This window comes from Amblyomma mixtum, chromosome 3 (genome assembly GCF_055824585.1).
Source record: "Amblyomma mixtum isolate Tamu chromosome 3, ASM5582458v1, whole genome shotgun sequence".
NCBI classification, from domain to species: domain Eukaryota; kingdom Metazoa; phylum Arthropoda; class Arachnida; order Ixodida; family Ixodidae; genus Amblyomma; species Amblyomma mixtum.
Genome location: NC_143014.1, coordinates 222219485 through 222246773, shown reverse-complemented (window position 1 = coordinate 222246773; position 27289 = coordinate 222219485). Strand labels below are relative to the sequence as shown.

Sequence of the window (27289 nt, the reverse complement as noted above, 5' to 3'; positions counted from 1 at the left end):
TCTTTTGGTTCTGTCTTGTTTTGCTGGTGCGCTTGTGCAGCGTCTTCCGTTCGCTCTCAGTGACTGCACGCGGGTTGCCCGCTGTCGCACTGCGGGAGACGCGGGCAGGCTAGGGGGGGGAGTGGGGGGGAGGCGTTCTGCGAAATCGGCTGACGACTCCGTTGCATGGTCGGCCGACCAGGTACTCCACCACCACTCCCTCCTCCTCCTCCCTTTCCGAGCAAGCCCGGCACACCTTTGGTCGGCTGTCCGCCCTCGCCCAGAGCCTCCCCTCCACCCTCTTCCCGGGGCGATTTCGCTTCCGAGAGGGTTGTTGCACCGGACGCGGGCACTTTGACTCGCCGCGTGCTCGGTAGGCTCTCCGGCCTGGGAAACACGGCCCGCCGGCAAGCGTATCGCCGGCCCCCACGGGCCGACCGCCCGCTCCCCGCGTCTCATTATAAAAAGCGGCTTTCGAAGTCTGCCTGGCTACAATCCACTCCACAGCTCCCCAGCCAGCTGACACCACCGCCGCCGACATGTGCCGCCTGGTAAGCAGTGTGCTCGAGTGTGCGATTGATGTGTGTGGGAAAGCGACTCGGAGGTTGACAGACTGTTTAGCATGCGACCGATAAGACGAGTGCGTGTCCGTCAATTCTGTTTTTTTATTTCTCTTGTCGATGGGAGAATGTGCAGCATGGGATAGGTCTAGCTTTAAAAGGGAAGCGGACAACTCCACTCTGACTCTTGGAGAGCAGATCATCTGCCGCGCATTTTAAATTATGTCACTTTCTAATGATGTCCATATGTCATACTGGCACCCTCTTTGTCGGTTAGCAGGATATCGAATATTCTTTCCTATGATTTACATCTATTGAGGCTATTTATTTAATCTTTTCGGGTGCGTTTTCGGGTGTTGGAATGTGGAACATACATTGTATTTATGATTTTTTTGTTCCAAACTGGGAGTATACGTTCGAGAAATCAACGTCGGAAAGTTTTCCGAATGAGCGTGACGAAAAAGCCTTCCACTTGGTGATGAACATTGGCTGAAAAAAAATATTTACAAAGCTTTATCTAAATGATAACTGGGAATAACTGCTTCTGATTCAAGCCTTCGTAGTTTTTGGACGTGGGCTATGGCCGAAGCAGTTTATTCTGGGATGACTGTTTTATTCTTGCATGTGCTTGAAGTCAAATCCATAAGCTATATCTCGAAAACGGAGGTCTGCAAACAAAAAAGCATATATTTCGTCATGGATTAAAGGCTTACTAAAGGCCAAAAAATCTTTCGTCACAATATGGAACATTTATTACCATTTTATAGCTGAAATGGATCTTTGTCGTCACGACTAAAAAACAGTCGTCATCATGGTAAAGGGTGCGAGTAGTATTTAGCGACTGACCATGGGGATTTGGCGAGCGTAGCGAATAAACTAAATAGGAAAGTGGAATTTTCGATAATCCCTACTTTCATTTCATCGAGGAACTAAAACACGTCCAGCTGTGGGAATAGTGGGTCGCTTCAAGCTGTCTTTTGCACTGGAAGTGCATTTATGGGTTTTTTTTTACGTGTCATTGAGAGGACAAACCTGCGCCTAAAACTGTCATCAATATCCTGATAAACAGGTTAATAGTGTAGATCTCCGATTTTTTACGAGCGAGTCACAAACTGCCACATCTGTGAACCAGAAGGAGAGGCTCATTTGGCCTGAGCAACTCATTCGAGTTCGGTGTGTCTGTTTTAGCAGAGCAGAGACGTACTCGCACAGACGTGTATCAAATTACCTGATGCCAGCGGCGCACGCGCAGTTGCAGGATGTGGAGCTAATGAAACACGAGCCTGCCACTGTGCGTGCGCACGAGTCGTGCGTTAATCTCCTACACGTCTAAGTTAATACGTTTCCGCTAAGCTAAACCTCTCTACTCAAAACCCAACCCAACCGATGTACCGTCAGAATTCTGACTGATTGAGACTCCTCTCCTCCAGTTGCCCTTCGCTGCCTTCTTGGCCATCCTGGGTCTAGCCCTGGCTGCTCCAGCTGAAGAGATGGCTCCTGCCCCTGAAGCCGCCGCCGAGCCCCTGCCTGCTTCCGACGTCAAGCCCGCGTCGGCCGACGACAAGGCCGTTGAGGGACGCACTGGCTACTTCCCGGTCGTCGGAGGCGCCTATGGTGGTGGCTTCAACCGCGGCGGAAGCTTCGGCCTGGGCAGCTACGGAAACAACTACGGACAGGGTGGCTTCGGTTACAACTATGGTGGCACCAACCGTCGTGACTACGGCAACGTGCAGACCTACGGTGACCGCGAGACCTTCGGTCTTGCCCAGAACGCCGGCGCCAACCGCCGCTATGGACAAGGCAGCTTCGGAAACGCTTACAACAACCAGGCCCACGGAGCCGGCGCCAACAGCTATGGCACGGGATACCATGGTGGCTACCTCGGCTAATTTACCAAAGGTACGAATAGAGACTGCAGCGAATGGGTATGATTTAAAATGCAGCTTTGAGGATGATCGCCCTGTGTACGCGGTTGGGAGGCGGGCAGCAGCGCGCACGAGCAGTAGTCATGCAGACAACGCACAAAGGTTTCCACATTGCACGCTGGCAGTTTTAAGGAGAGTATTCCTTTACCAAATTAGAATGATTCAGGGGTTGCAGTACTTGCAGAAGAGGCGCTCTAGTTCACCGTACACCACTGCGGAAATGTGTGGAAAGAAGTGCGGAAAAACGAAAGGTGAAATGAATGTCGTGGACCGAACGTCTCTGCAAATTTCGTAAAAACGTTTTAAGGCAGCAGTGTGCGCGATCATAGCAGCTGCCAAACCGTCCAGTGCAGCTCTAGATTATTGCTCCAAGTCTGTTTGGCAGCCATACAGACGGCTTTATTTACCCTGTAGACTTCTGGCGCGTCATGGACGGCTTAGGGCACAGTCACATGGCCCGACAGCAAAGTTGGTTACGCACACCGACATATGGGAGCTATGTTTGTTTTTAAAGTCAACGCAAGGAACGTGTATGTCTTCACATCTCTTTTGTACTCATTTGAGTTGCGACAGAGAAATGGCTCTTAGTTACCTGATTAGAAACTAAAATTTGCACTGGATGCAGATTGCGTGTGCACATGATCGACTGCGCTATTAATTGCCAGTTTTCTCACATAATAGTTTTTTAACCATTCTATGCTTGTTCCTCTTTTGCAGAACTGACAAAACAACTTTCTGGTTTCATCACTTTCGCCTTGCTCGCTTACACATGAAGCAACACGCTAAGAAAAAGGCCATTATTGGCAAAGAAAGAAACAGCTATTCCTCCACTGGGTAAACCATGGGACACTTCGTATATCATGCATCATGTCGGCAAACGGAAACCATCGATGGGCATTAATGTGGCGCCTTCTGGCGCTTTGATAGGGACCACTCAATCTTGTACGCGCGTGCAATGATGCCACATGCATTGATTCAATAAAGGACTATTTATTTTCCGCATATGAATTGACTTCTGGTGATGTCCACTTCGCTAACGCCATGCATATTTTTGCTTGAACTTTATTCGTCGTTTCGAAGCCACGCAATTGCAGATGCTCAGATTCAAGCAGAAGACTTTTAGGCGCATTATTCAAGCACGACCACCAGCCGCTGCTGAGTGATTCATTGGAATTAATGGGACTGGAGATGTGGACTCAATTAGTCATCGGATCTCGCATAAAGGGAAACTTTTAGATGCAGAAAAAAAATTGTTATAACATTCAAAACAACATCAACCGATGCACAAGCGTCTGAACCGTCTGATCCGTATTGATCCGTGACTTGACTAAGCAGACTGTTTTGCAGAAATAGTACGCCATATGCTCCAGAGTATTGTTATATAGACGTGACATCAGACACTAAAAAAACAAAACAAATATGCAATAGAGCCACGGTACACAAAGTAGTGCTATTAACTGAAAAAATTTGCCGTCTTCGGAAAGAATATTTAGGCTCTGGCAGCTGTGTGCTATATTCTGAGTTGGGGGATGTCTGAACAACACGAGCAATTTGTGCGTAGAAAAGGACCGCCAGCCAGGCGGGGAAGGAAAATTAAAGTGAACACAGAGAAGAAAAAGGGATGTAGTAAAAGTAATTTATCCAACATTGCAGTATTCAGCCTCACTGAATTTTCGTTTCATGACTGAGAAGTTACTTGAAAACTCAGGGACGCACTGTGGGGTCTTGAGCACCTTTCTTTACCTTTGTCATGAAATTGGTGCGCTGTGTGTTGAAGCAAGTAAAAACATAAAGAGCGCATATTTCTTGCAAATACAAAAGCAGAGAACTTCACTGCATTCTCGCGGGACATATTTAGAAGCAGGAAATGTCTGTGTCTTCAGATAAGTTACCAGTTTATCATGCACGCCGACTGGAACTTGCCATAAGCTAGATAAAAAACAATACTTTTGGTGCTAAAATTCCCCCCAGATTCGCTATGCTAGCATGTTTTCTAAAATGTGTGTGAGAACACTAATGCCAACCTGATCTGTGCAACAATTCTGGTAGATAAAGAAATTTACGCTTCTTAACGTAAGGCTGCAAGCAGTGCAATTACTAAAGTACTAGTCGGAAAAACTACTGCATATTTTAACAAAAAGGTTATCGAACGGTTGAGGCGAAAAGGCATCTAATTGCAGTTGTACAGAATAATTTCCTAAAGGTATTAAAACTAGTTACTGCTATTAAGACATGGCACTTAACCACCTGGTAACACAAACAAAGGGTTAAATTCCTGCAGCTGCCTGAACACAACAATTCCTGCAGAATTCATCGCCAAAGCTCGTGCTCCAATTTGTTACTCAGGGAGCACCAGAAGCGGCACCAGGGGGGGGGGGGGGGGGGTAGAGAGGCTAAATTTCGGATGTATATTCGGGCACGATACCCTTAATCAACTGGCAGAATGCTCCTCAGCGCTTGTTAGCTACATGTAGGCACTCTGTTTTCAGGATTTATTTTTTTTTACGAAATTCAGGGTGTAAAAAGCAGGCAAAATTTTTTGAGCTCACATTCTGGCAGATATGTGCTCATTCAGAAAAAAAAAATACCTATTTCGGGCTTTTACTGGTCGTTTTTGGCAACATAAGACCTCTCACAGTTCGTTTTTCAGCTAGAAATAAGATTTTTTGCTCATTCTTTTATAAATAACATGGAACTCGCAGGTACCACTAATAATTGTTCATCAATTGATATCTTTTCCCTAACCTTGTACAGAGATCGCAAATCGTAAAACTGGTCGCAAACCGTAAGACTCATAAGTTTCGACGACCACGCATTTTATAAATTTGTACTGCGTATTTAGCTGCAATTTTTTGTCAGGAGACAGATGAGAATGCAAGGAGTACGAGTAAATAAAAAATTGATAAATTGAATATTTTCACCAAATTGATCATATTACTTCCCGCGTCCCCGTTGAGAATACCCTCAGTGCGTTCGGGGTTGTTGCATTGCCCAGGCTGCTACGTCACGTTCGCTGAGCCCCAACTTAAGCCCTGGAAACTCATGAACTATACTTTTACTTCATGCGTCACTGATACGCGACGTTTTCATAACTCACATTGCACTTTCGACCAGGTAGTAATGTTAATGTACAGGCGAAGGGGAAATATGCGCATTACTGCGCACCCACCTCGCGTCCACTGGAAAAATGCGTTTAATTAGCACGTGTTACCTTTTCAGTGGCATGGCGGGGCAGCACGGGTAAGTTGGCACCTTACTGTGATCTTTAAGCGTGAGCATGAGGCCACAAAGATAAATTTTTAGCAAGAGACAAAATAGGGCGGTTTTTAAATTTAGTAGAACCGAAAACTGGCCGACTTGGTGAACATTTAGAATTTTGAACAGCGCGAAGAAACGAGGACTGAGTGTTTCTTCCTTAGTCCTCACTTCTTCGCGCTGTTCAAAATTCTAACTTTGTTTGGAAGGGTCGTGTAACGTTTTCCCTTGGACTGCGAACAACCGCGGCCGAGCCAAACTAAGCAATGCGTACGCGACCCGTTGCTACAGCGCAAAAATAGTGACATCAGCCGGATTACTCGCCATCACTACTGCAGATACAGCAGTAACCACAAAAATCTTCAATAAATGCGTGCGTCGCAATATGTCTGATGAAACAAAAAGGTGGCTGAAATGATGGCGGAACAAAGATCTTGATTAAATGAGCTGTTTCCAGTTAAAGCTACATCACACTCTCTCATTTTGGTGGATGCCTAGCTTCATTTTGGTGGATGCCTGATGATGCCAAGCTTCATCAACCAATTTATGCACAAAGCAGTAACAGCGCTCAAAGCAGATTTAAACGTCACTGATAGAATAGAAATGACACGTTAAGGAAACCAATCGCAGATAGTTTTAGGCTGGTGTTAATTCGGGCTAATGGACCGTTAATACGACTTACAATCGATAATGGCCAAAAGACAAATTCCTTTGGCACACTGGAAGCTACTGGAGTGGTAAACGAATCAATTCTCAAGTGTAGAAACGAACCGAACACCTAACACTTCCAAGAGAGAATAGTGGACAGAAAATTAAATTCCTTCGTATTCAGTAGAGAAATTTTTAGCGAAATTATTCTGATTTTTCGTTTCAAGAAGGACCTGCAGACACTAATTTGGCCACCTTATTTTGGCATGCCTGCGTGATTGAAACAACTACGAGTGCAAAGATTTAATTAGTTATTAAAATGTTTCTTTGCTTCTGCCAAAAAAAAAGAACACTGAAAAGTGCTGAAACACTGCACGCAGTCCTGAAAAGGAGACGAGCACTAGCATGCGCACTAAATATGGCACAATAAATCTGATATATCCACAAGGTAAATACGTTACCTGGGGCGCTATGCTGGAAGGCCCGAGTTTGCTGAAACTCGGAATCTTCCCGAGCTCTGGCGACGCCCTCAGATGAGTGAACTAATGGTGGCAAGACAAAATCCCACCCTCGTCAAGCCTCAAACTTCATTGGGTTATCTGGATATATTCCGTGCTTTATCATCACATCGGCGCCACCTCATCGGCTTCTTGGGCGGTCTACAAAGAACGGGTCACGTGAGCCAACCGCCGGTGCACTTTTCATTTTTGTGTGTCGCTCCACCAAGTGCACTGCGTGTGCAATTAGACAAACGTCGAATTTTTATAATTGTTGAATTTTATAATGCACTTAATACACCTTTATAAGCAATTTATAGTGTGCAAGATTTGGATTTAAAGCACTTTGGAGTGATTTATGCATTATTAAATTTTGCCTTGTACCGCGAGGGAACGCTACCAACGCCCGTCATCAGCAGACCGCCAATGGCGACGAGGTACATGTGCAACGCTGTGAAGGCTACGGAAGTAGTCCGCAAAAAAAAAATAAAGAGAAGTGTATCACTCCGCGCTGTTCTGTGGACGTGTGGTCTAACGCGTCGCTCCGGAGAGTCGACAGGCAATGGGAGCGCGTGGGTTCAAATCCCGCATGGTGAAACTTTTTTATCTCACATTTTTTTTTCATCGCGTTGAATTTCGCGTGACTTGAATGAGAAAACTCGTTTTGTTCAGAATCGCTTGAATATTATGCCGTGTTCTGAAATGAACTGCATGCATCTGTTCATTTCATGCATACCGCGTTAATGTGAGCTGTCCGAAATTCGTTGTCAATGAGCTCGCACCGGCTTTTGGTCAGCAGTGGCGGTTATCTTCCCGATTCTGCAGCATTGTGACTATACTTTTTAGATGCAAGTGAGAGGTTTGTGCGAAAGATGACATTTATTCGTCGGATTTAATTAATTAGCACAGTGGTGAGCGCTCTGCAGTGGCCCGATTAACAAGTGGCCATCTGAAACTTTCGATTTCGCCGTTGCCGAGGAGCCCACGTTTTTTTGGGGGGCCTCGCTTAAGGTACCTGGCATGTTATGAATTGTTCTGTGGAACCGGTTAGCGGCTGATCCAGTCTTCGTCAAAAGAGTCTGGGACCGACTTTGGCACTGCGCTGTAGAGTAGCCCAAAGGACTTGGCGAGAACAATTATTTTTTACTGATTGCAATGTTCAATGCATAATGTGCCTTCCTCATGAAAGAATTGGCCTTCACCATGTCAGGGCTGGACTTCGAAGGGGCCTTTACGCCAATGTAGGTCCCGTGGACGCATCCCACGACGTCTGTGATGCCGCCGCGCAGAAGGAAACGCTCCTCAACATACGCACGCTCGGCCGCAGTCGTGGGCAAAGCGAGCCACCGCTTCTGCACAGCTGCGTCGATAAGCCCGTCGGATATGTCCCTCACACAGCGGCTCACAGTGCTTTATTGGCGTCCAATAAAGCGGTCTGCGCCGACGATCCCCTGGAAGCTCCCGGTCGCGAAGAACCGGAGGGCGCAGAGGACTTGCTCTTCGACCGAAAGCGAATGAAGCCCGGTACGCACTCTCCGCAGGCGTGGGTCGTCGCCTAACTATTTACACAACCATCGTACCGATTTTTTGGAGAGGCGAAAATGTCGCTGGAATTCGTCGTCGGCCAAGGCAGCAAACGGGTCCAGCCGGCCGTACTGACATTTGCCGTCAGAGGAAGCGATGACCCAGGCTGCTGCTGCTGCCGCCATGACAGTCCCGAGATGAATTCGGGGCACTTCACCGTTCACGATTTTAACTCCGAGTTCACCTGTCAATCAAAACCATGGGTCACGCCCCCGGCGTGCCGTATATAAATTATAGGCGTACGCGCTATGGGTGGGCTACTCCCAACATCCCTGCCGGCTACAGGTATGCTGCGCGGCTGTGCTGATTGCTGACAGACATCGACGATGTTGACCATCGAAATATAACAGGCAAAACGGACGTCATCGCTGATAAATCTAAGCACCTCTGCGAAGGACACGCAACGTGGCGAAAGCCGCCGATTTCTTCGCTCGCATAACAAGATTGCACAACACTATAGCCTGTTGCAACCACGTAAGACACAGCACAACGCTGAAGGCGCGTCACACCTGCTTACAAGGCATCAAACACGGAGCACGACGACGAACCGGTGCTTGGAGCACGTCTTACTCCAACAACATCGCATCACAGGTGTTTGGCTTGGTCGTCCTTTCATCGGTGATAAAGCTCAGCATCAATGTGTCAAAATGTGTCAAACACATCTGGGATCGACAAACGATCGCTGCTCCAGACCCAGTGCAATAAAGTGTTTGTAATTTCCAGCACGCAAGCACTGCGTACTTCACAACCGTAACACCTTTCTCTGTTATAAGTCCGATTCCATTATTACAAACAGGATTCCTCACCTGCCCGGATGATATTAATGCGATGTCCCTGCGGTATACAACGGCGATCGACGTTAGTGACCAAACCAGTCCGCAAAACCTTGAAGTGCGCGACGTTAACAAATACTACGCAGATACGTACGCCACTCCCTTCCCAGCTTTTAGTCAGCGTCTGATGACATAGGATGAGTTGTGTCGCTGGGTAGCACGCTCTTCGCATCCGCAGTGCACTAAAGAGGCGTCGCACACAACAGGCATACGTAATGAATCACTGAATACAGCCAAACAGCAATTTTTTTTTCTCACACCGCATCACAGCCGCTCGCACGGCCAATTTCTACCGCTGAGATTCGCCAAGAGCGTACTAAAAGCAATGGTTGGCCATAGCGGCGTGCGGCAGCGGCCGTAGCAGCGGAGAGCTCCACCTGAGGTCACTGCAGAGAGCAGCAGTGACACGGGGGTGCAGTGAAGTTTAGTTTTTTGCTTTTGTTTATTATGCAAGCCAGAAGATGCATGTCTGTTATATTTTGATATACGACACAATAAAATATATTATTGCAATGGCCGAAAAACAAGACAGATTCAGCGTGTAGTAGTTCCCAGTCTTTCCAGTCGAAGGCAGCGCTACCGGCGGCGTGTCAGCGCAAGAGCTCTCTCGTTTTCGACACGGTGGGCTGCCGCTCTAGTTCGTATGCAAGCCACGCTGCAAGCAATGGCCTCACTATCGCCTCTAGCGGCAGAAAGTGTCAAATCTTTGTTAATTTCCTAAAGCTATGCTTTTCAACAACGCCTCATTGGATTCAGATTTTAAAATACCGTATTTACTCGCATAATGCTCGCACCCCCCACATTGCCTATCGAAAATTGGAATTTTTTTTTTCCTCGCATAATCATCGCATCCCCAACATCACTCGACAGAACTAAGGAAAAGTGCATGCACTATCAAAATATAGCATTACCAAACTAATGATAAAAGGACTAACAGATACAAAGGAGCGGATGACCCAGCTACAGCCTAAGACAACTACAGCTCAGATAGGAAACAAAATGATTACTTCAAAGCAAAGCTGAATCTTTGGGCTACATAAAAACATTCAAGAGAGCGAGAAGGCGAGAAGGTGTTTCGTCAGTTTTGTTCCGCTGGTACCGCCGCACGTTCTCCCGAGTAGCTTCCGCGGTCACCTCATGGACTCTGTTCGCGCGAAGTTGACGGAATTGCGTACGGACATCGCAGTAATACCAGGTGGCCTCACATCGATGCTGCAGCCTCTGGACGTGTCTTTGAACAAGCCGTTCAAAGATAACGTTCGGAGGCTGTATGCAGAATGGATGGCCGAAGGCCAACACGCTCTTACGCCGGGTGGCAAGATAAAGAGGCCATCTGTGGAGCTGCTGTGCAGCTGGGTAGCAGATGCATGGAGCATGATTGGCGCTGACGTGGTCGTGAAGAGTTTCAAGAAAACTGGCATTTCCAACGCCCTGGACGCGACAGAAGACCACTTGGTGTGGGACGAAGATGAAGAGGGTGAAGCTGAGGAAGCCGACGAAGCAGCGACCAGCGATAGCGATGGCAATGTCGACGTGGACTCCGCGGACTCTGAGTGATGGTGATGTTGCGGGCGGCCAGCCTTCGCAAATAAAGTGTTTCTGCAGCTAGTGTTTGTCGTCTCTGTGGTTTTATTACAAACGTAAGTCCTGCTTGCAATTGAAGTTTTGGTTAAATTTACAATAGCTGGCTTGAGAACCCCGGTTCACACCCTATTTACATTTGCTTTCAGCACTCCAAAGCATTGTTCAAAAATTTTCCCCGCGTAATTATCGCACCCCCTAACTTCGCACCGATTTTCTGCGAAAAAAAGTGCGAGGATTATGCGAGTAAATACGGTACATTTGGAAATGAACAAAATATTCATAATATTATCTGTTGCCTTTTAACGTATTCGAGAGAAGAGAAAGGGTTGATACAAGATTGCACCTAGTGCGCACTGTTCGTCTTCGGAAATGGAGAGACAGATAGAGCCTGAAAGAGAAGACACGCCTTTGACGCGCCCGAAAAGGTGTGTCAAACAGCTAGCGGCGAGTGTGCAGATAGATAGCAGAGAAGTCACGATTTCGCGATTGCTGATATGGCGCTGATAACTTCAGGTAGCGCTGCGGCCTCGTATTGCGCAGTGTATTGTGTTTGAAGTGTGAAACAGGCGCGCAGGGTGCGCTTGTATCGCCTTTACGTGGCTTTATCTCTGCATTTTATTGTCCGCTGCCTGCGCACGTTCCGCGCTATCTTCGTTCACTGACTGCCGTCATCGCAAACTCGGATGAAACTCGGGCGAGCGCCAAACTCGGGCCTTCCGGCATAGCGCCCCTGCAGGCGCTTTGTCAATAAGCTCAGATCAATTATTGCACGGCATAAAACTTAAGCTCGATAGTGTTTTGTAACCTCGGCAATTAAGCGTTTAAATATTTTTAGGTTAATTCATATTCTTTCACCTGAGAACTAAGCTTTAAATAAACATGCCAAACTTACATTGAAATGACAGTACTGAAAGCACAGCACCGGACAAATTTTTGTAACTTACGTCAGAAATTGCCATGATTACATGACACCAGAAGAATGGCCTGAGGGGCGAGTTGGTGCATGATGAAATTTTTTCATCACATGGCACAAATGCCATCACTGAGAAATGCAATCTCTATTCCTGCCAAGTCACGGGCGGCTTTGCTACAGACGTGTTGTGCGTTTTGGAGGTGAAATATGTTTCCACAAATTTTCCGCGATGTTAATGCGTTCAAATACGACAGACACCTCATCTAAAGCAGGCAAACGAAGTCTATTGCGGCGCATTAAATACGGGTAACATGAGCAGCATTAAATTGCGGTGGTGCCTTCAGACACAAGCCTATCTTCATGTAGCACCTGCCGTAATGTAGAAATATATAATTTACGACAGCTTTTTTACAAGGTATGTACGTGACCACATGAAACTCTGCAGATCGCGACAATGCAACATCGGATTTATCAAACTGTTCCTGAAGGAGACGCACAAACTGTCAATCTTGCGAAAGCATTGAAAATCACCAAGATGTTACACTGTTCAACACATTAAACCTTCTTTAAACTGTGTAAAAACACTATTCTTTCGCGGAACGTCAACAAACATCCCGAGCCAGGATTTCACCTCTCCAAAACCCGCTGCAAAAGCTTTGAGTTGTGTTCCGTGAACTGAGAAGGTCGAAACTCAGAAAGTTGCCTCTTTTCGCCTTCCTTCTTCTCTCTCTAAATGAAAGAAAAATGAGCCTCATTAACACGACTAACACTGTCTCCTGAAACCCAAGAAACTTTCTGATATCCTTGACTAATGCCAACTGGTCTAGTTTTCTACCCTCCTGATTTATTACCTCTTGCACACGCCAATTATACAACAGCGGAGAAGACAAGGCACCAAACGAAGAAAAGGCATCACGAGCGCTTACTTTCAACTGATTTTTATTACACGCCAGTATATATTTAAACCCCTCCTGCCGAGACAAATTTAAAGAGCCTAACTTATCACCTCAGATTACTACCTACGTTTCCGCAAAAGCACCCTCCAAAAACCCGAATTCACGGCTGTCAAGTGGTAATGACGGTTGGCTGATGCAAGAGGAACCACCCTTGATTTCGATGTCGACAGTAGAATGATAGAGTGGCTGCAGTTTACGGCATCCGAAACTTAGTAAAAGCCTCGAAACAGAATTTTGACTACTCTTCTATGTCGCAATGAGTGTGTGGAAACAAATTATCTCCAATGAAGTGACAAGTTTCTGATATGAGTTAAATTAAAGTACCGAAACGGCGAGACGGCTGCTTTTGTACTTTTTTTTGGAAAAGGATGACTCATGTTTCCTTTCATACGTCTAATAAAAGGGACGCTTCACAATTCCCTTTGGAATGATAACCTGAAAGACAGACCTTTTTCTTTGCGCGTGTGACACGGAATGTTGCTGTGGTGTAAACGCAGGCCTCGTGAAAGTCGGTTGCAATAATGGTGAGCCGTCGGAGTAAGATCGATCAGGGAATGACATGGAAGAAGAATGAATTGGAAGAGTTCCTGAAAGTAGTCAATTTCCTCTCCGGTTGCTGTCTTACAAATGGCGCAGAAAATGACAACCGCTGCAATCACCGCTTCTGGGAAAGCGAAATGGTGAGGTCTGTGGGTTACTTACGACTGCGGACGTTCTCGCCAGAACTCAAACATACGTCCCACCGAGCAACCTGATGAACAGTGCTGCGTAGTTTCCCCTATACAAGAGGCGCAGCTTGGCGCGTTTACCCTTTCGACCGACCTTTTTTTTTTCTCGGAGAACATGTTGGGACTGCTTTTGTAGATTTACTGCCCATCTACCAGGAAATACACGGTTTACATCAGTAAGACCTGACATCGGCAAGAAGCCTTTTTGAAGTGAAACTTTGTGCTGTACTCGACAAATAGCGCCTGGGTGGTTAAGACCTATGCCTGTTGTACCTGCCTATACTCTACCACTCTGTGGCCTGATGGAGTCTGCAGTTGGCGTCAATTCACCAAGTGCCTTGGTCACTAAATATCACCATGAGAAGACGTTTTGACTGGCCGACAAAGAAAGCCAAGAAACAACAACCATAAAAGCAAGAGCTAAGGCTCCAACTCATTATAAACTGCCTTAAATGCGAATCTTCGTGATCTCTGTGTTGGTAAGCTGAAGCGACCTTCAGCTCTTAAAAGGCTGGGCAGTTATAGTGAAACAGAGTATTGAGGCTGCTCAAGGCCTCGTCACTACTTCGGAATTCCTCAGCTTGAATGTTCTTTGAATCAGTAGTTCTTTGTTTTGGAACTGTGCAGATAGGTTGCGCCAGTCTGCCATTAAACTTCGTTTACGGTCATGCAGCAGCGGCGACGTCTCTAGTCAGTCTTAAGGCTTGGCGTCGCATATACGTAACGCCACTTCCACAAGACATCAGTTGAAATTTGCCTGAAATGCATTCTCATCGCCTTTACCAGAAGACACTTTCTCGCCAGGGTGAAAGTCACCCAGCGCCGGAGCGTGGCGTGGTGGTAGTGGTATATTTAAAAATAAAAAGTGAAGCAAAAGAGTGTTGCCGGCCGCGGCAATTGCTATCTAATATCTTAAGCACCCGAGCTGCAGCTGGCGGAAATGAAAGGGAAAGGGAGAGGATAGTGAGGAGAAGTATACAGGGGAGCGAGAGCAAGAAAGGACAGCGGAGAGCTTTGTACACTATTTACAAAATACAAAAGTAATCAAGTTCGCGCTGCTCGCGCGCTAATGTCCAAGCATTTAATGGCTCATACGGTCGTAACCAAGACGTGTTAGCAAATTTGTCCGCGTTTCAGATTGGTCAAAATGGTCGTCACGTCACTGCGCACGAATTTTGACGGGTGTCCACCGAAATATGTGAGACAGTTACTGGGTAATTTCCTTTCCTCAAATACAATTTTCATTTTCTTCATTACGGCCCCTCTTTCTCTTTCTTCTTTCACTCCACTTCCTCCCTTCCTGTACGGTGCGGTTCAGGTGTCCACCGAGATGACAGAGAACTACAGCGCCATTTCCTTTCCTCAAAAAGCGTTGCATTCAAAGGGCAACGCATAGCGCCGAACGGGTGGTGGCGTTCCGTGGACTCCCAGGCAGCGCTACAACACGCTGTCGCGTTCCACTCCTAAAGGCAAAGATTAAGCATTATTAATTGGCAGTTAATTAATGCACCAACAGAATGTGAAGTGAACAATCGCGTAGCAGAATGCAGCACTCAGGCTTTCGCCTTTCACCACTTTAGCCGCTAAAGTTGCTCGTAATTTTGACGAACGGGAGTGCGCGTCTGCCTATCACCGGCAACAAGACAAAAGTTCACCCAGTACAGAGTTTCTTTCTGAAGATGCCCTCTCCTTCACTGCCTGCCTGCTTCTCGCCATTGCTACGTGGGGATATGAAACATATGCGCAGTGGAACCACGCCATTTTTTTTTTCAGGTCAAGGCGAAGTTCTCAGTACAAAACGCCTGATCACTTCAGCTACACCAGCCTGGAGGGTCTGGCTCACTGCCATCTCGTTGACACACCAACGTGCCCTGCTTGACCAAGTCTATCCGAACGGTCTTAATTTTATCTGTCACAATAAATCTATTTCGCTTTGCGAACTGTCCCAGTAGCATCGAACGATGTTATCATACCGAATTCTCTAGCTCAGACGTTCAGCAATAAAAAAAAAACGCTTTTTGAGCTAGAAGAGCGCTGTTTTCGGCATAGCATTCGCAGTGGTTTAATGCATTAGAATGCAGCGAACACGCGCTAACTAGTACACTGGTTAACTAATATTTCATAGTTAGCGTTATAATTGTTACTGTTAGTCTCCTTATTTATTGAGAGGCGTGTTACCCACCGTAAGTGATATCGATATCAATTTTTAGAATTCCAACAACGCAGATACCTTCGGTGCTGCAGCCCAAAAAGTTTCGCCTACATTGAGCCAAAATACCTAAGCGCGCTTCCGAAAAGCTTGCAGGCAAAGCAATCCCTCCAGAGAACATAACTCGTCGAAATATCCAATATTTATTTGGCCACGACACTGAGGGAAATTCTGTTTTTAAAATTCTGGAAACTGATATGGATGTTACTTACGGTGGGCTACATGCCTCGCAATAAATAGGTAAGAAATTAACTATTAATTATTAGTTAACCAAACCTACTAGTCAGCAGGTCTTTAGTGCTTTGTGATGCGCTACACCGCTTGTAATGCTATGCCTAAAAAAGCGCTCTTCTAACTCAGAAGCCTATTTTTGAAAATTGCAGAAAATCTCATGTGATACACCCGGTACATTATTCTAGCAGCAGGGTTGTCCCGAATACCTAAAAATCTCAAAACTGATTAGCTTACGACTCGTTGGCAGCAGGGTATTTGCTAAGGTATCAGCTAGTATAATGAGAGCAACGTTACACTGTGTTCGATAGAGGGTTTGCCGACAATCATTCGATTGAGCTGAAATAGGAACAGTTGTGCGAGCCAAGCGCTATTGTACAACGCATTTTTTATCGGAAAATGTTCACGTGAACTGCGAAGGGTAGCCCGCCAAAGGAAGAGTGAGAGAACACCAATCAGGAAAGATGTCAACTCGGGAGACACCTTATACGTTGTCATTCACAGCACATTTCGAAAAGGTGTCCATTGGTGTGACCTGGAAAAAACTATAGCGACAAGACATCGTGAGGAACGGCTAATAAGCAACCTTCGACTTGCTGACGACATTAATTGTGTTGCTAAAGGAGGAGATGAAATGCAGAGCGTAAGTGAGGAACCAAACAAGGGCAACGCTAAGATGCAAATTATTACGATTAAAATTAAATCAGCGTTCAACAGCCTCAGAAGAAAACAAGCGGTCATGATGGGTGGTAACTGAGGAAACTTAAATTTATGAGAGGCTAGAGTCGGTGACAAAAGTCTCTGGACCACGCGTTCCTCAAACGAAGCCGATAGCTCTATTTATAGCCGACGGCTGGTGACCAACTTGTGGAGATGAAAAAATAAAATTTCGACTGCCACCGCCACAAGTGTGGTTTCCAGCCGTCGGCTAACAGCAAAGCTATCAGCTTCGTTTGAGGAACACGTGGTCCACAGGCTTTCGACCCCGACTGTGCATCTATGTTCGCCATCAGTGGCTGGAAATCCAAAAGTGACCAGGACTACAAGAATGCGTCAATGGGCAGCTAGCAGGCTGACTCAAAGAGTTTACTGCCCCTGTTGTTAATAGGATATCAGCATGCGCTAGTTGCAGCATAACGAGTGGTACGCAGCGTTAGGGAAACGATTGGCTAGAACGAGGGCCGCAGGGAAGATATCAAGTTACCAAAGTACCTTCGGTTGGCTTTTGCTTCAGACGTAATGAGCTGATGTCAATGGCGACGCTTCTGGCTCTAGAGCAGGTCCCCTTGTACGTCGATCGGTGTAAAGGCTCCCATGCTTTTTGCCATCCATCGGTGCCAAGGGGTCCGACCTATGGCTGTAGTGCGACAGGATAGAAAAATGAGGCCCTCGTTTTAACATGCATATGGCTGTGTTGACGTAACGGCGGTAATTGAAGCCGAAGGTCAGTGTTTTGTTTTCATTGAGATATATCACCAGAGGTCGAAAACTTCGCTTAACAATATTGAATCTCCGCAGAAATAAAAGGAAGAGTGTTTTGAAACCTGAATGTTCGGCTAGGAGTCTATGATGCCGACGGCCCGTCCCTTCCTGCCGCCGCAAGCCGCCGTTATAAAATTTGTACACGCAGCGTGGTGTGTCGCGAGCAGTGTGGGCAAAGCGGGTGCGTCTCGTGCTTCATGCGCTGTTCGAGGCTTTGGAGCCTAATGGTAATGGGTCATGATTCTTAGAACCATGCCGTCGAACGGCTTGTGACAACTGGAGACTTCAGGTGGCTTCCGGAGTTCCCGCGGTTGCAAAGAGCCAAAAACTTTTTTGCCGAGAACGAGTGTTCAAGTGGCCTCGCCATTAAATTTAGCGGCGTCTAAGATGACCTGGCTGCCTAGCCAATTGCTGCTTTCTTCGACTTTGAGGGCGAAAAAGTAAAGCCGACGCGGGACGTCTCAATGGGTTCCGCACTTAGGAAGCAGTGTACGCGAAACCGTGCGCCCTGTGCTGTCCCGGAAGTACGAGGCCCATTAGGCCTACCTCAGGCGAGCCTTAGGTCCTGCCCACCTGCCTGTGCCTTACGATGTGCACTGTGATTGCATGCAATTAGGTGATATCTTGAAACAGTATTGCGCCGCTCACACACCGAAGGTTATAAAAGGAGCCGACAAATGACGACCACTGAGTCTCGGCGCTTTTAAACTGTCTTTTTCTTATCCACCGTGAATCGTACTTGCCCTCCCTAAAAACCGCTCAGTGAAAAAGCACGAAGTCAACCATTCCAGCCGGCAACGCGTCGCCGACCGAGCAGACAAAGACACAAGCTGCGCAGCGTACCGCTCCTACTCGATCGCCAGTCATCGTGCCACCATTGTTGTTCACCGATCACGACGATCATCGGAATGACCTGTCAGTTAAATACCAGATTTCTGAAATTTGATTTAGAATATTGTCTCAGTGAACCTATGCAAACTGTTCTGCTTGAAGCAATGCTAGAACGTTTTGTGACTTATTATTTGGCAAGAAAAAAGATGGTAAACATTGCTCAAAAAGTTATCCTTCTCGACAAGGGCACTTTTCATTGCTATGATGATGCAGAAAGAAGTGAGAAATTGAGGCTGAAATTTTGCCTAAGTATTTATCGGTTTTTCTTACTACAGGCAGGAAAAGTTGGTACTTATGGGCAGGTACGTATTTTTATTTAGGCCTTAAAATCTCCTGGAATTAAAAAAAATCTTAAATTTTCAATATGACACGGATATAATAAATATTTATATCAGCGGACTTCCTTTATAATTTCTCTAAAACACGTTTAGAACCTGGCAATTCTCGGCTAGCAATCAACTGTTGCATTATTTTGATTTTGAAGTATAAACGTAAGCCACGAACGCAGATCATATCTTGTCCAATTGCTATTACTAGCGTTCATCGATGGACTTTATTTATTTATTTATTTATTTATAGATACTGCGATCTTGTACAGAACATAGCAGGGTGGGACAAAACAAAATACAAGCATATAAACACACACAAATTCATAACATTTACAGGCACTTTTCAAAAAACATTAAAGAATTTTTATAAACAGTCTCGCTATTAAGTTTGTTCCAATCAGTAATTGTCCTCGGAAAAAAAGAATATTTAATGCAGTTATTTCGCGCGTTCAAAAGGGTTATTGTTAGTGCATGCCTTTATCTCGTCTTATAACCTGAGGAGCAAGAAAAATAATTAGAGGTGTCAACTTTATAATGTCCTTTTATAAGCTGGAAGAAAAACTTTAATCGACAAACACGATTGCGCTCAACGACGGGGGTAACCCACTTCGCCTCACGAGCTCACTTACAGATGCATGGCCATATGAGTTAAAAACAAATCTAGCTACTTTATGCTGTATTCGCTCTAATTTCTGAATGTTTGTTAACGTGAAAGGGTCCGAAATGATTACGGCATATTCTAGTAAAGGCCGATTCACACGACGGTCCGTTCGCCCGCGGACCGCGCACTACGTGTTCATGCGTCAGCACATTGAGAGGCGCACTGGATGGGTGGATGGATGGCGGCCGACAGCGCGCCTCTCAAAGTGCTGACGCATGAACACGTAGTGCGCGGGCCGCGGGCGAACGGACCGTCGTGTGAATCGGCCTTAACGGACGGATGAGGGAATTGTACGGCAATAGACGAACACTGGGTGGGGATGACTTTAGGGAGCGCCTCAAGAAAAATAGTTTCCGCATTGAGTTTGCTACTACAGCGTCTATGTGTTTTGACCACGAAAGGTTGTTAGTAATCCATAGGCCCAAATATTTATACTCTGTCACTTCTAATAATGATATGCTGTTAGTACCGTACACAAAATGAAGAGGCATTTTCTTGTTTGTAATTTTCATGAAGACGGTTTTTTTTTCAAAATTAATGCACATCTGCCATTTGTTCCACCACGCAACCACATTCGCTAGGTCATTATTTAGACGCACCTGGTCGTCAACTGAAGACACCCTTTGATACAGGATACAGTCATCCGCGTACAGCTTCACGCGGACTGAAAGATCTGCCACAATGTCATTAATAAACAAAAGAAATAAGAATGGTCCCAAAACAGATCCCTGGGGCACGCCAGACATAACCCGGACACTGCTAGAAGAAATATTGTTTACAGTGACGAACTGACATCTGTTCGAGAGATAAGCTGCAACCCATGCAAGTATCCTGTCGTTTTTAATGTAATAACTTAAATTATGAATTAGTTTGTTATGTGACACCTTATCGAATGCTTTGCGGAAATCCATGAATATTGCGTCTGTTTGCTTTCCCTGGTTAATCGACTGAGCAAAGTCATGCACAGTTTCAACTAACTGTGTACTTGTAGAAAACCAACACCTGAAACCATGCTGAAAATCGGTAAGTACTTTGTGCTGTTCCAAGAAACCTAATATATGTTTATAAATTATATGTTCTAAAATTTTACATGGTCAGCGGGGTCACGATCCCGCATCAAGGCACAAAGCCCTGCGGATCGCAATAAAACACCGTAAAACAATGCAGGGATAGGTCCTTTTGCACACTTTGTTAGTGCCCAGTGACTAATTGCGGCATCGGTCGCGAGCTCTTGTTTACGACTAGTTCTTTGTGCAGGAGTCTGTATGTTATTTTACTGGAGAGGTATATTAAGCACTTCCAATCCATGGTCCTCTTTGCAGAATCATCAGATTTAGATGGAAGCATCAGATTTAGATGGCGGTGAAGTGGAAAAAGTAAATAAAAATAAAACGTTCATGCACCGTGCGATGTGAGTGCACATTAAATGGTTAAAGTTAAGCTCAGTTCGGAGCTTTCAATACGAAGTCCCTAATCAACCAGTAGCTTCGGGGAGACCACACCAAACCTCACCAAACACCTTCACTACGAAATCAGCCGTCAGCGCTGGTGTGCAGTCTCCATGAACTCCATTAAACCCTCTTTTGATTTCCGTGACTTTCAGTATTTTAAAATAAAAGCAATATGAAACTACATGTAACCACAGACTTTTTTAGCTTTCATGGAAAATGTGCGCAAGGTGGCTCGAAACGTATGTGCAACGCCAACAAAACAGCGCCTCAATGTCGCTGACAACTGGCCTGAACTAAGCTGAAATCCTGTACCGACCAGCCACGGCGTCACAGCGGAAACTGCGGTGCCATCTCATAGACAGACAAGAAAGGTATTAAAAGACTGTAGATTTTTGTGTGGGACTGCTTGCGGTTTTTAACTTTTAATTCCGAGTAAAGCTGTTGGCGAAATTTCCCTAGCTTGTTATGTGTAACACTGGAATGCACTGCACCAACAATACCAGCCATCATTCCAAGTGTCCCTTTAATTAATCACCAAACACACTTACATAATACCAGCATAATACAAATTTTGGTGCATTTATCTGGCGTCTCATAAGCGCTTAGCTGTTCCGCTGCATTTTTGACTACAGTCATTTTTATAACTAAAAAACACTTTCTGCCAGTTACAAACATTAGACTGGCATGCCAAGCTGCGCGAACTACCCAGCTTACTTTGGATAAAATAATGTGCCATTTCATGAGTGCCAGTGCGAGAGACATGACAACCGCTACCCAAAGCACATTTGTCACGCATAACGATGCATTCTTGTAGGCAGACAGCGCATTCCGATCCGCTCCTTAGGTTATATTTCTGTGGTTGCGTCCATTGGGCACGGGAAACGCATTTTCTTCAGTCCCATGGTCCTACAACCACGCAGACTGACGATGAAATTTACAACGATAGAGGTTCGGGCGAGTTGGTTTTTCATGTTGAGGTGAACAGCGCGACAACGGCACGCGACAACGGCAACGGACAGCCTCAACACGACATTGAAAGATGACTCGTGTAGCCTTCTTCGCCATGGATGCCGTATGACTTCACACGTGCTGCTTTTCCGCGAACACAGCTGCCACCTACTCGAAATGCCTGCAATTTTTCACCACTTGTGCTCCAGAGATTACGCTCAACAAAAATGGAAGATTTCCAGCAGGTCTCGCGCTCTGAGAAAGAAAAAAGAAACAGTAAAATTTACGCAGTAAGTATCGACTAGCCAGGAGTTGTAGATGACGATAACGGGAAGAATCTTCGTCTGCCGGTCCCACCGTCCGTGAGCACGTGCGGCCTGTCAAGGCCTATGGATCATCAGCCAAAAATAACACTGTAAGCCCTTGACCGGTTTCCTGTTTCCTCCGTTGAATGATGAGAGGAGAAGACTACTGCCCAGACATGTGCAATTCCTCTGGTAGGATGCCCGCTACGCATAACAGCGTCTGCCGCGTAGCAAGTGTGCTTTCGTGAGGCATTACGCAGCGTCAGTAACCTCTCTAATGCAGAGTACTCGCTGGTTTAGCAAAAGTGACGATAACACTTGCGTATTTGGAAAATAGCTTTATTAGTGATTGGAGTACAGCGTATTAAGAAATTTCTGCCTCTTCACAATGTTTCTTAAACCCTCGGCGAAGATAAACTGAGATTCTCTCAGTATCATCCCCTTGAACGACCTATATGTCGGGTAGTTTTTGACTACGGTGGTCCCCTGCTTAATCGCATGAGAACATTAACGGCCTTTGTGAATATGCGGTAGTCACTTTCCTTTGATGAGTAGAAATTCGGGACCAATGCTCTTATTCATCCTCACTACAGAGCCTAATTAAATTCGGTCATATGTGACGATGATTGTCACTGGTTCGATACAGTTGGCTTGATGTGTGGAAACTGGTAAACTAAGCAGGTGTTCTCTTAAGAACACCCGTAGGAAGCCACGGAAGTTTATAACGAAGACTCAGAAGTAAGTTTTTTATTGTTTAAACAAACCTCGCAAAGTAATTATGAGAGTCCATCAGATCTTATGGTTTATGTCTTTTCATACGTTTTCATTTACGTTTCTATCGCTACATATTCAGGTAGATTTTCACCAGAATATTGTTTCGAACAACCTGCTCAGAAGCAAACGCTTCTTCGTTTCGGTCTCTGTTAACGAAAGATAAGCACCTTTGAAAGTCGAACGGAAGGCAGCATCCGGTGTAGCACAGCTCTCAGTGCACCGCACGCAACATGCGCCGATCGGGGGTTGCCCTGGTGACACGCCTTTTCTCCTTTCTGCAAAAATATCACGGATTTACAATTATAAAGCAATTAGTTTTCTTGCCAAAAATGGAGCAAAAATAAATACTAGTAGCGTTTACTTGTGTTTTTATTCGTTGCGGTTAGTGTTAGGTTTTTAACGCATGTATTCTCTAATCGACAATTTCGTAAAGATGCGTTTCATAAAGTTCACTGGCACGTTTATCACTGGGACTCTCCCGTACTAAAAGTTTGATGCACAAACGAAACCCAGTAAGGTGGATGAAACAATGTCAATAGCCTTCGCTATGTTCTGTACTAGAAGACATACTCAAGTGTATTGGCTACGAAAACAACTGATCTAAACCATTCGCGACATTTTTTTATGAAACTAGGCCTCACTTATTGATCATAATATTCTGAACTAGACAGAAATTCTGCGTTAAATATAATAAGAATTTCCAGTTTATATAATGCTCATTGCATTACATAAAGAAAAGAAAATTTGTAGGTTGGTTTCAACGAGCCAAAGAAATAGCTTTTTTTGGCATTCTGACTTGGCACCCAAATAACATTAAAGGCGTTTGAACTGTTAGATTTGGCTTCAGACAAATGCGATGCAGGAGGGATAGTCTTAAAGTTTCTGCCTATAATTCATGTTTTATGCAGAGCTCGCTTTGATAATCTGCTTTCTAATACAACTGCAGCGAGGGCCTTTGCTGATACTGTGACAAAAAATTAAAATAATGAATGAAGAACTCTAAGCATTTTCTCCATTTTATTGCACAGTTTGGGTGTGAGGATGCGCGTTTGTGCATTCGGACTGAGTAATGCGGCGAGAGAGATAAACATGATTCACGTAAAAATGAAAATGCATGAATTCGTGCTGAGTAATTATAAACGTGATTAAAAAACTGCAAAAATGGGGTGATACCACGACAGCAAGATGGAACGCATACAATTTAAATCTGCCATATAGGTGGTTTGGTTTGGTTTTGTTGGTTTATGGGGTTTAACGTCCCAAAGCGACTCAGGCTATGCGAAACGCCGTTGTGAAGGGCTCCGGGAATTTCGACCGCCTGGGGTTCTTTAACGAGCACTGACATCGCACAGTACACGGGCCTCTAGAATTTCTCCTCCAAAGAAATTCAACCGCCGTGGCCGGGATCGAACCCGCGTCTTTCAGGTCAGCAGCCGAGCACCATAACCACTGAGCCACCGCGGCGGCTGTCATGTCATGTAGGTGGAGTCAAAGAAGATGTCTCTACTGAAAAAGCTATTAACAATCTGTTGATCTGCTTTAATTGATACTGGCAAGAACGCAGAGTATAATGGAATGTAAATCTGGTGTGAAAACCTGAGTTTGCAAGTGCAATCAACTTTGAGGCCGAGGAGAATATGTGTGCTCTTTAGCACATAACCTCACTCGCATTTTCTGTCTGCACTTTCAGTACGCGCAAACCATTTTTGAGAGTTTCCAACCTGGTCTGCGGCTTTTTAAAAACATTCTTAGTAGAAAGTCTTAAACCGGTAGGCACACAGAAACGGAGCATGAGAAGTACAGCTGCACACATTCCCTTTGTCAAAGTCACTGCAAAAAAGTGAGGAACGAAAAGTGCACTATACTGAAAACTAAAATATTCACCGTGTCCTCTGAAGCGGAGTTGTGAGTCTGTTACGGCACTCCGGCTTTCCGAAGGTTTGAAGAGTTTGTGGACCTTTCTTCCTGTGTGCGGGAAGCTTTGGAGGGATAAAAGGCTGTAAATGAAAACTGCACGGCCCGACACCATCTTCGCTCACAAACGCATGAACCGTACCCTTTGATTGTACAAATGGTTGTTTACTCCACTCAATTTCCCCAATTCATCTGAGTAATTTCCAGCCGTGAACTAACACGGGAGTGAAAATGAAGTACATTAGTGCGCTCGAGGAAAGCATAGTAATACGAGGTGCTCTGTGGGATGCGAAAGTTGCTTCAAGGTGAGTTCACTTTCAATAAAAACTTCTTTGAACAGCGGAGACCGAAAATCATTAGTTTTCTTGCTGCTAACCGGGACGAAAAATGAGTGGGGAAGCATAAAAGTATCCTTTGTATGAAAAGAGCGTCGCCAATAAACAAGACGGGTAAAATATTCGGGCTCTATGGTTTGACTGACAGCTCACTAGTTTTTTTTTTTAGTAGCAGCACTAAAGCTGAAATCTCTTAGGCTATACCAACTGCGTTTACAAGGATTCCCTTTGGCATATAAACAACAATGTTATCTATTTGAAATATAAGAAACAAAGTAGAAGCGAGTGCGAATGCAAAATAAAAAGCATGGCAGAGTTCGCAAATGTCTGTGATATTTTTGGTACCACAGCAACTCTTAACACTTTGCTCCAATGAGCATAAGTAATCTCGAGACGGAGAAGCTACACAGAAGCAAAGGCTTCAAAGACAGGCAGCATTAAAGTTGGCAGTAAAACAATGAAGTTTAAAAACGCTGAATGTAATTCAATCGGAGTGAACCTTCAGGCCATCCTTCATGGTTGATAGTGTCGCAAAAGACACTGCAGTTATAGGCTGCTGTGCGGGATAACACAGATTATAAAATTAAAGTGCAATAAATTCAAATTAAGCACGCGTGCCAATCCTGATTTGTTCATTTCAGGAGTGGCTATGTGCATTTAAAAGAAATGGGTCTCCGGCGTACAAGAGAGACGGACGAACACACGTAAATTTGTTTTTCTCTGGCTGTGGCTGATAATTACTGAGCGAATTATCTTCAAGAAAAAGTTTACTTTTTATGCCGATAGAAGAAAATTACGCAGTGAAATAACCCCTATAAAAACTTTTCAAAAATCGTGAATGTACTTACAAAAACGGACCAGCGTCTTCTGGGGAGCCCTTGCCAAATGCCTCTTTGGACAATGCGTAATGGACAGGTGAAGCCCATACATGCTCACTCGACCACACGACTTGGCGCTGCGCCCAGTTACGAGCTCGCCGATGGCAATGGAAATTAATCCCATCAAGGACGCAGCAAGAACGCGGCTTTGCTTTGTTAGTGGGAGTGCTTGACTAGCTCGCCTTGGCTGCCTAAATGGGTTCTGTGTCCTGGTCTTGCCAGATTGCGCCTTAGTGACGTCTGATGTGTAATGCGAAACAAGAGTAAACTACTGTCTGACTCACTGCTCGAAAGAAGCTGCGCACGAAACGTCAGACATCAAGGGATCGGAACACTAGGAAAAAGCTGCAATCTGGAAATAGCTGCAAGAAACTGCATAAATTGAAGATCCGTTATGCTTTTCTTATGGCTTGGATCTCTGAACGAAATGCATTGCATGCGCTTAATAATGGAAGCGTAAATAATGTTAGTAATTGAAATAAATCATTTTTATCTCAGACGCCCAAGAACAACCCTACGGTCCGACTGTGACTACACAACACATCATACAACATAGTAAAATGATCCTAATACAAAATAAACAAATGGGGAAGAAAAATGGTTAACTAGCAAGATTGTAATGAGCGTCATGTTTCAATTGGATGAAAGAAACACAACGAAGACCATACATGGAGAGAAAAAGATGAGGTGCGAGTATATAGAGCCAGCAAAATGCAGTGCCATAAATTAGACACCGCCAGCGCCGAACGGATCTTTTTCAATTCAAAACAGAACAGGTACAGGAAACTATGAAATATGAGTACTCAGTCAGAGTTAGTAGTAGGCCTACATGAAAGCTCATCTCCTTACGCCAGGATTGACTGTGCAGACCATCACTTGCACGATATGATTGGATGAAGCATTCTTGCACGGCAGCCAAATGTTGGCGAGCCTATAGGCAGGTCAGCGCACAAAATGTTACTACCTTAGTAACATCTGAGGGCTAACTTTTCGCAAGCTGACGACTACCTCTTTGTACTCGCTAATGCTTGACGCGTGTGCACTTCAAAAGAAAAGAAGAGAGAAGAAAAAGTACATTACAGTATATGCAAATTGAAATATTACGTTAATTCATTCGTGCATACGTCGCTGCAAAATTATTTTCTCCCAAAGCCATGAACAACAAAGGGCCTCCGCTACTTGCACATAGTCAATGCAAGTTGAAACACCGGCAGACTACGTCGTTGGGCAGAAAAATAGGTGATATTTTATAGGCACATAAAGTTAATCACAATATTGGCTAATAAAAGCGTAAAAATCCCGGAGAACATATTTCGAAATGTAAACAAGTAAAACATATGTACTTAAAAAATTGAAGTTTTCCTTTTAACACAGGCAGAGTATTGAACTGTGCGCGCGAGCTATTATCTATCGTAGACA

The 27289-nt window shown here is 45.1% G+C and overlaps 1 protein-coding gene and 1 long non-coding RNA gene across 2 annotated transcripts; one reads left to right on the top strand and one right to left on the bottom strand.

Annotated features, from left to right (window-relative positions):
- The first annotated feature begins 310 nt into the window (after positions 1 to 310).
- Positions 311 to 3468, top strand: LOC149353799 (uncharacterized). Its single transcript, XM_089577416.1, has 3 exons — positions 311 to 530; positions 1970 to 2438; positions 3182 to 3468. Exons 1-2 carry the CDS (start codon positions 519 to 521, stop codon positions 2426 to 2428), a joined length of 471 nt encoding a protein of 156 aa, XP_089433542.1. The 5' UTR covers positions 311 to 518; the 3' UTR covers positions 2429 to 2438; positions 3182 to 3468.
- An 8271-nt stretch (positions 3469 to 11739) lies between these two features.
- LOC149353798 (uncharacterized) lies at positions 11740 to 25914 on the bottom strand. Its single transcript, XR_016289601.1, has 5 exons — positions 25841 to 25914; positions 24628 to 24722; positions 22911 to 23018; positions 17115 to 17259; positions 11740 to 14925 (listed from the first exon to the last, which is right to left on the bottom strand). It is a non-coding gene; the product is annotated as an uncharacterized LOC149353798 (long non-coding RNA).
- Positions 25915 to 27289: the final 1375 nt, after the last annotated feature.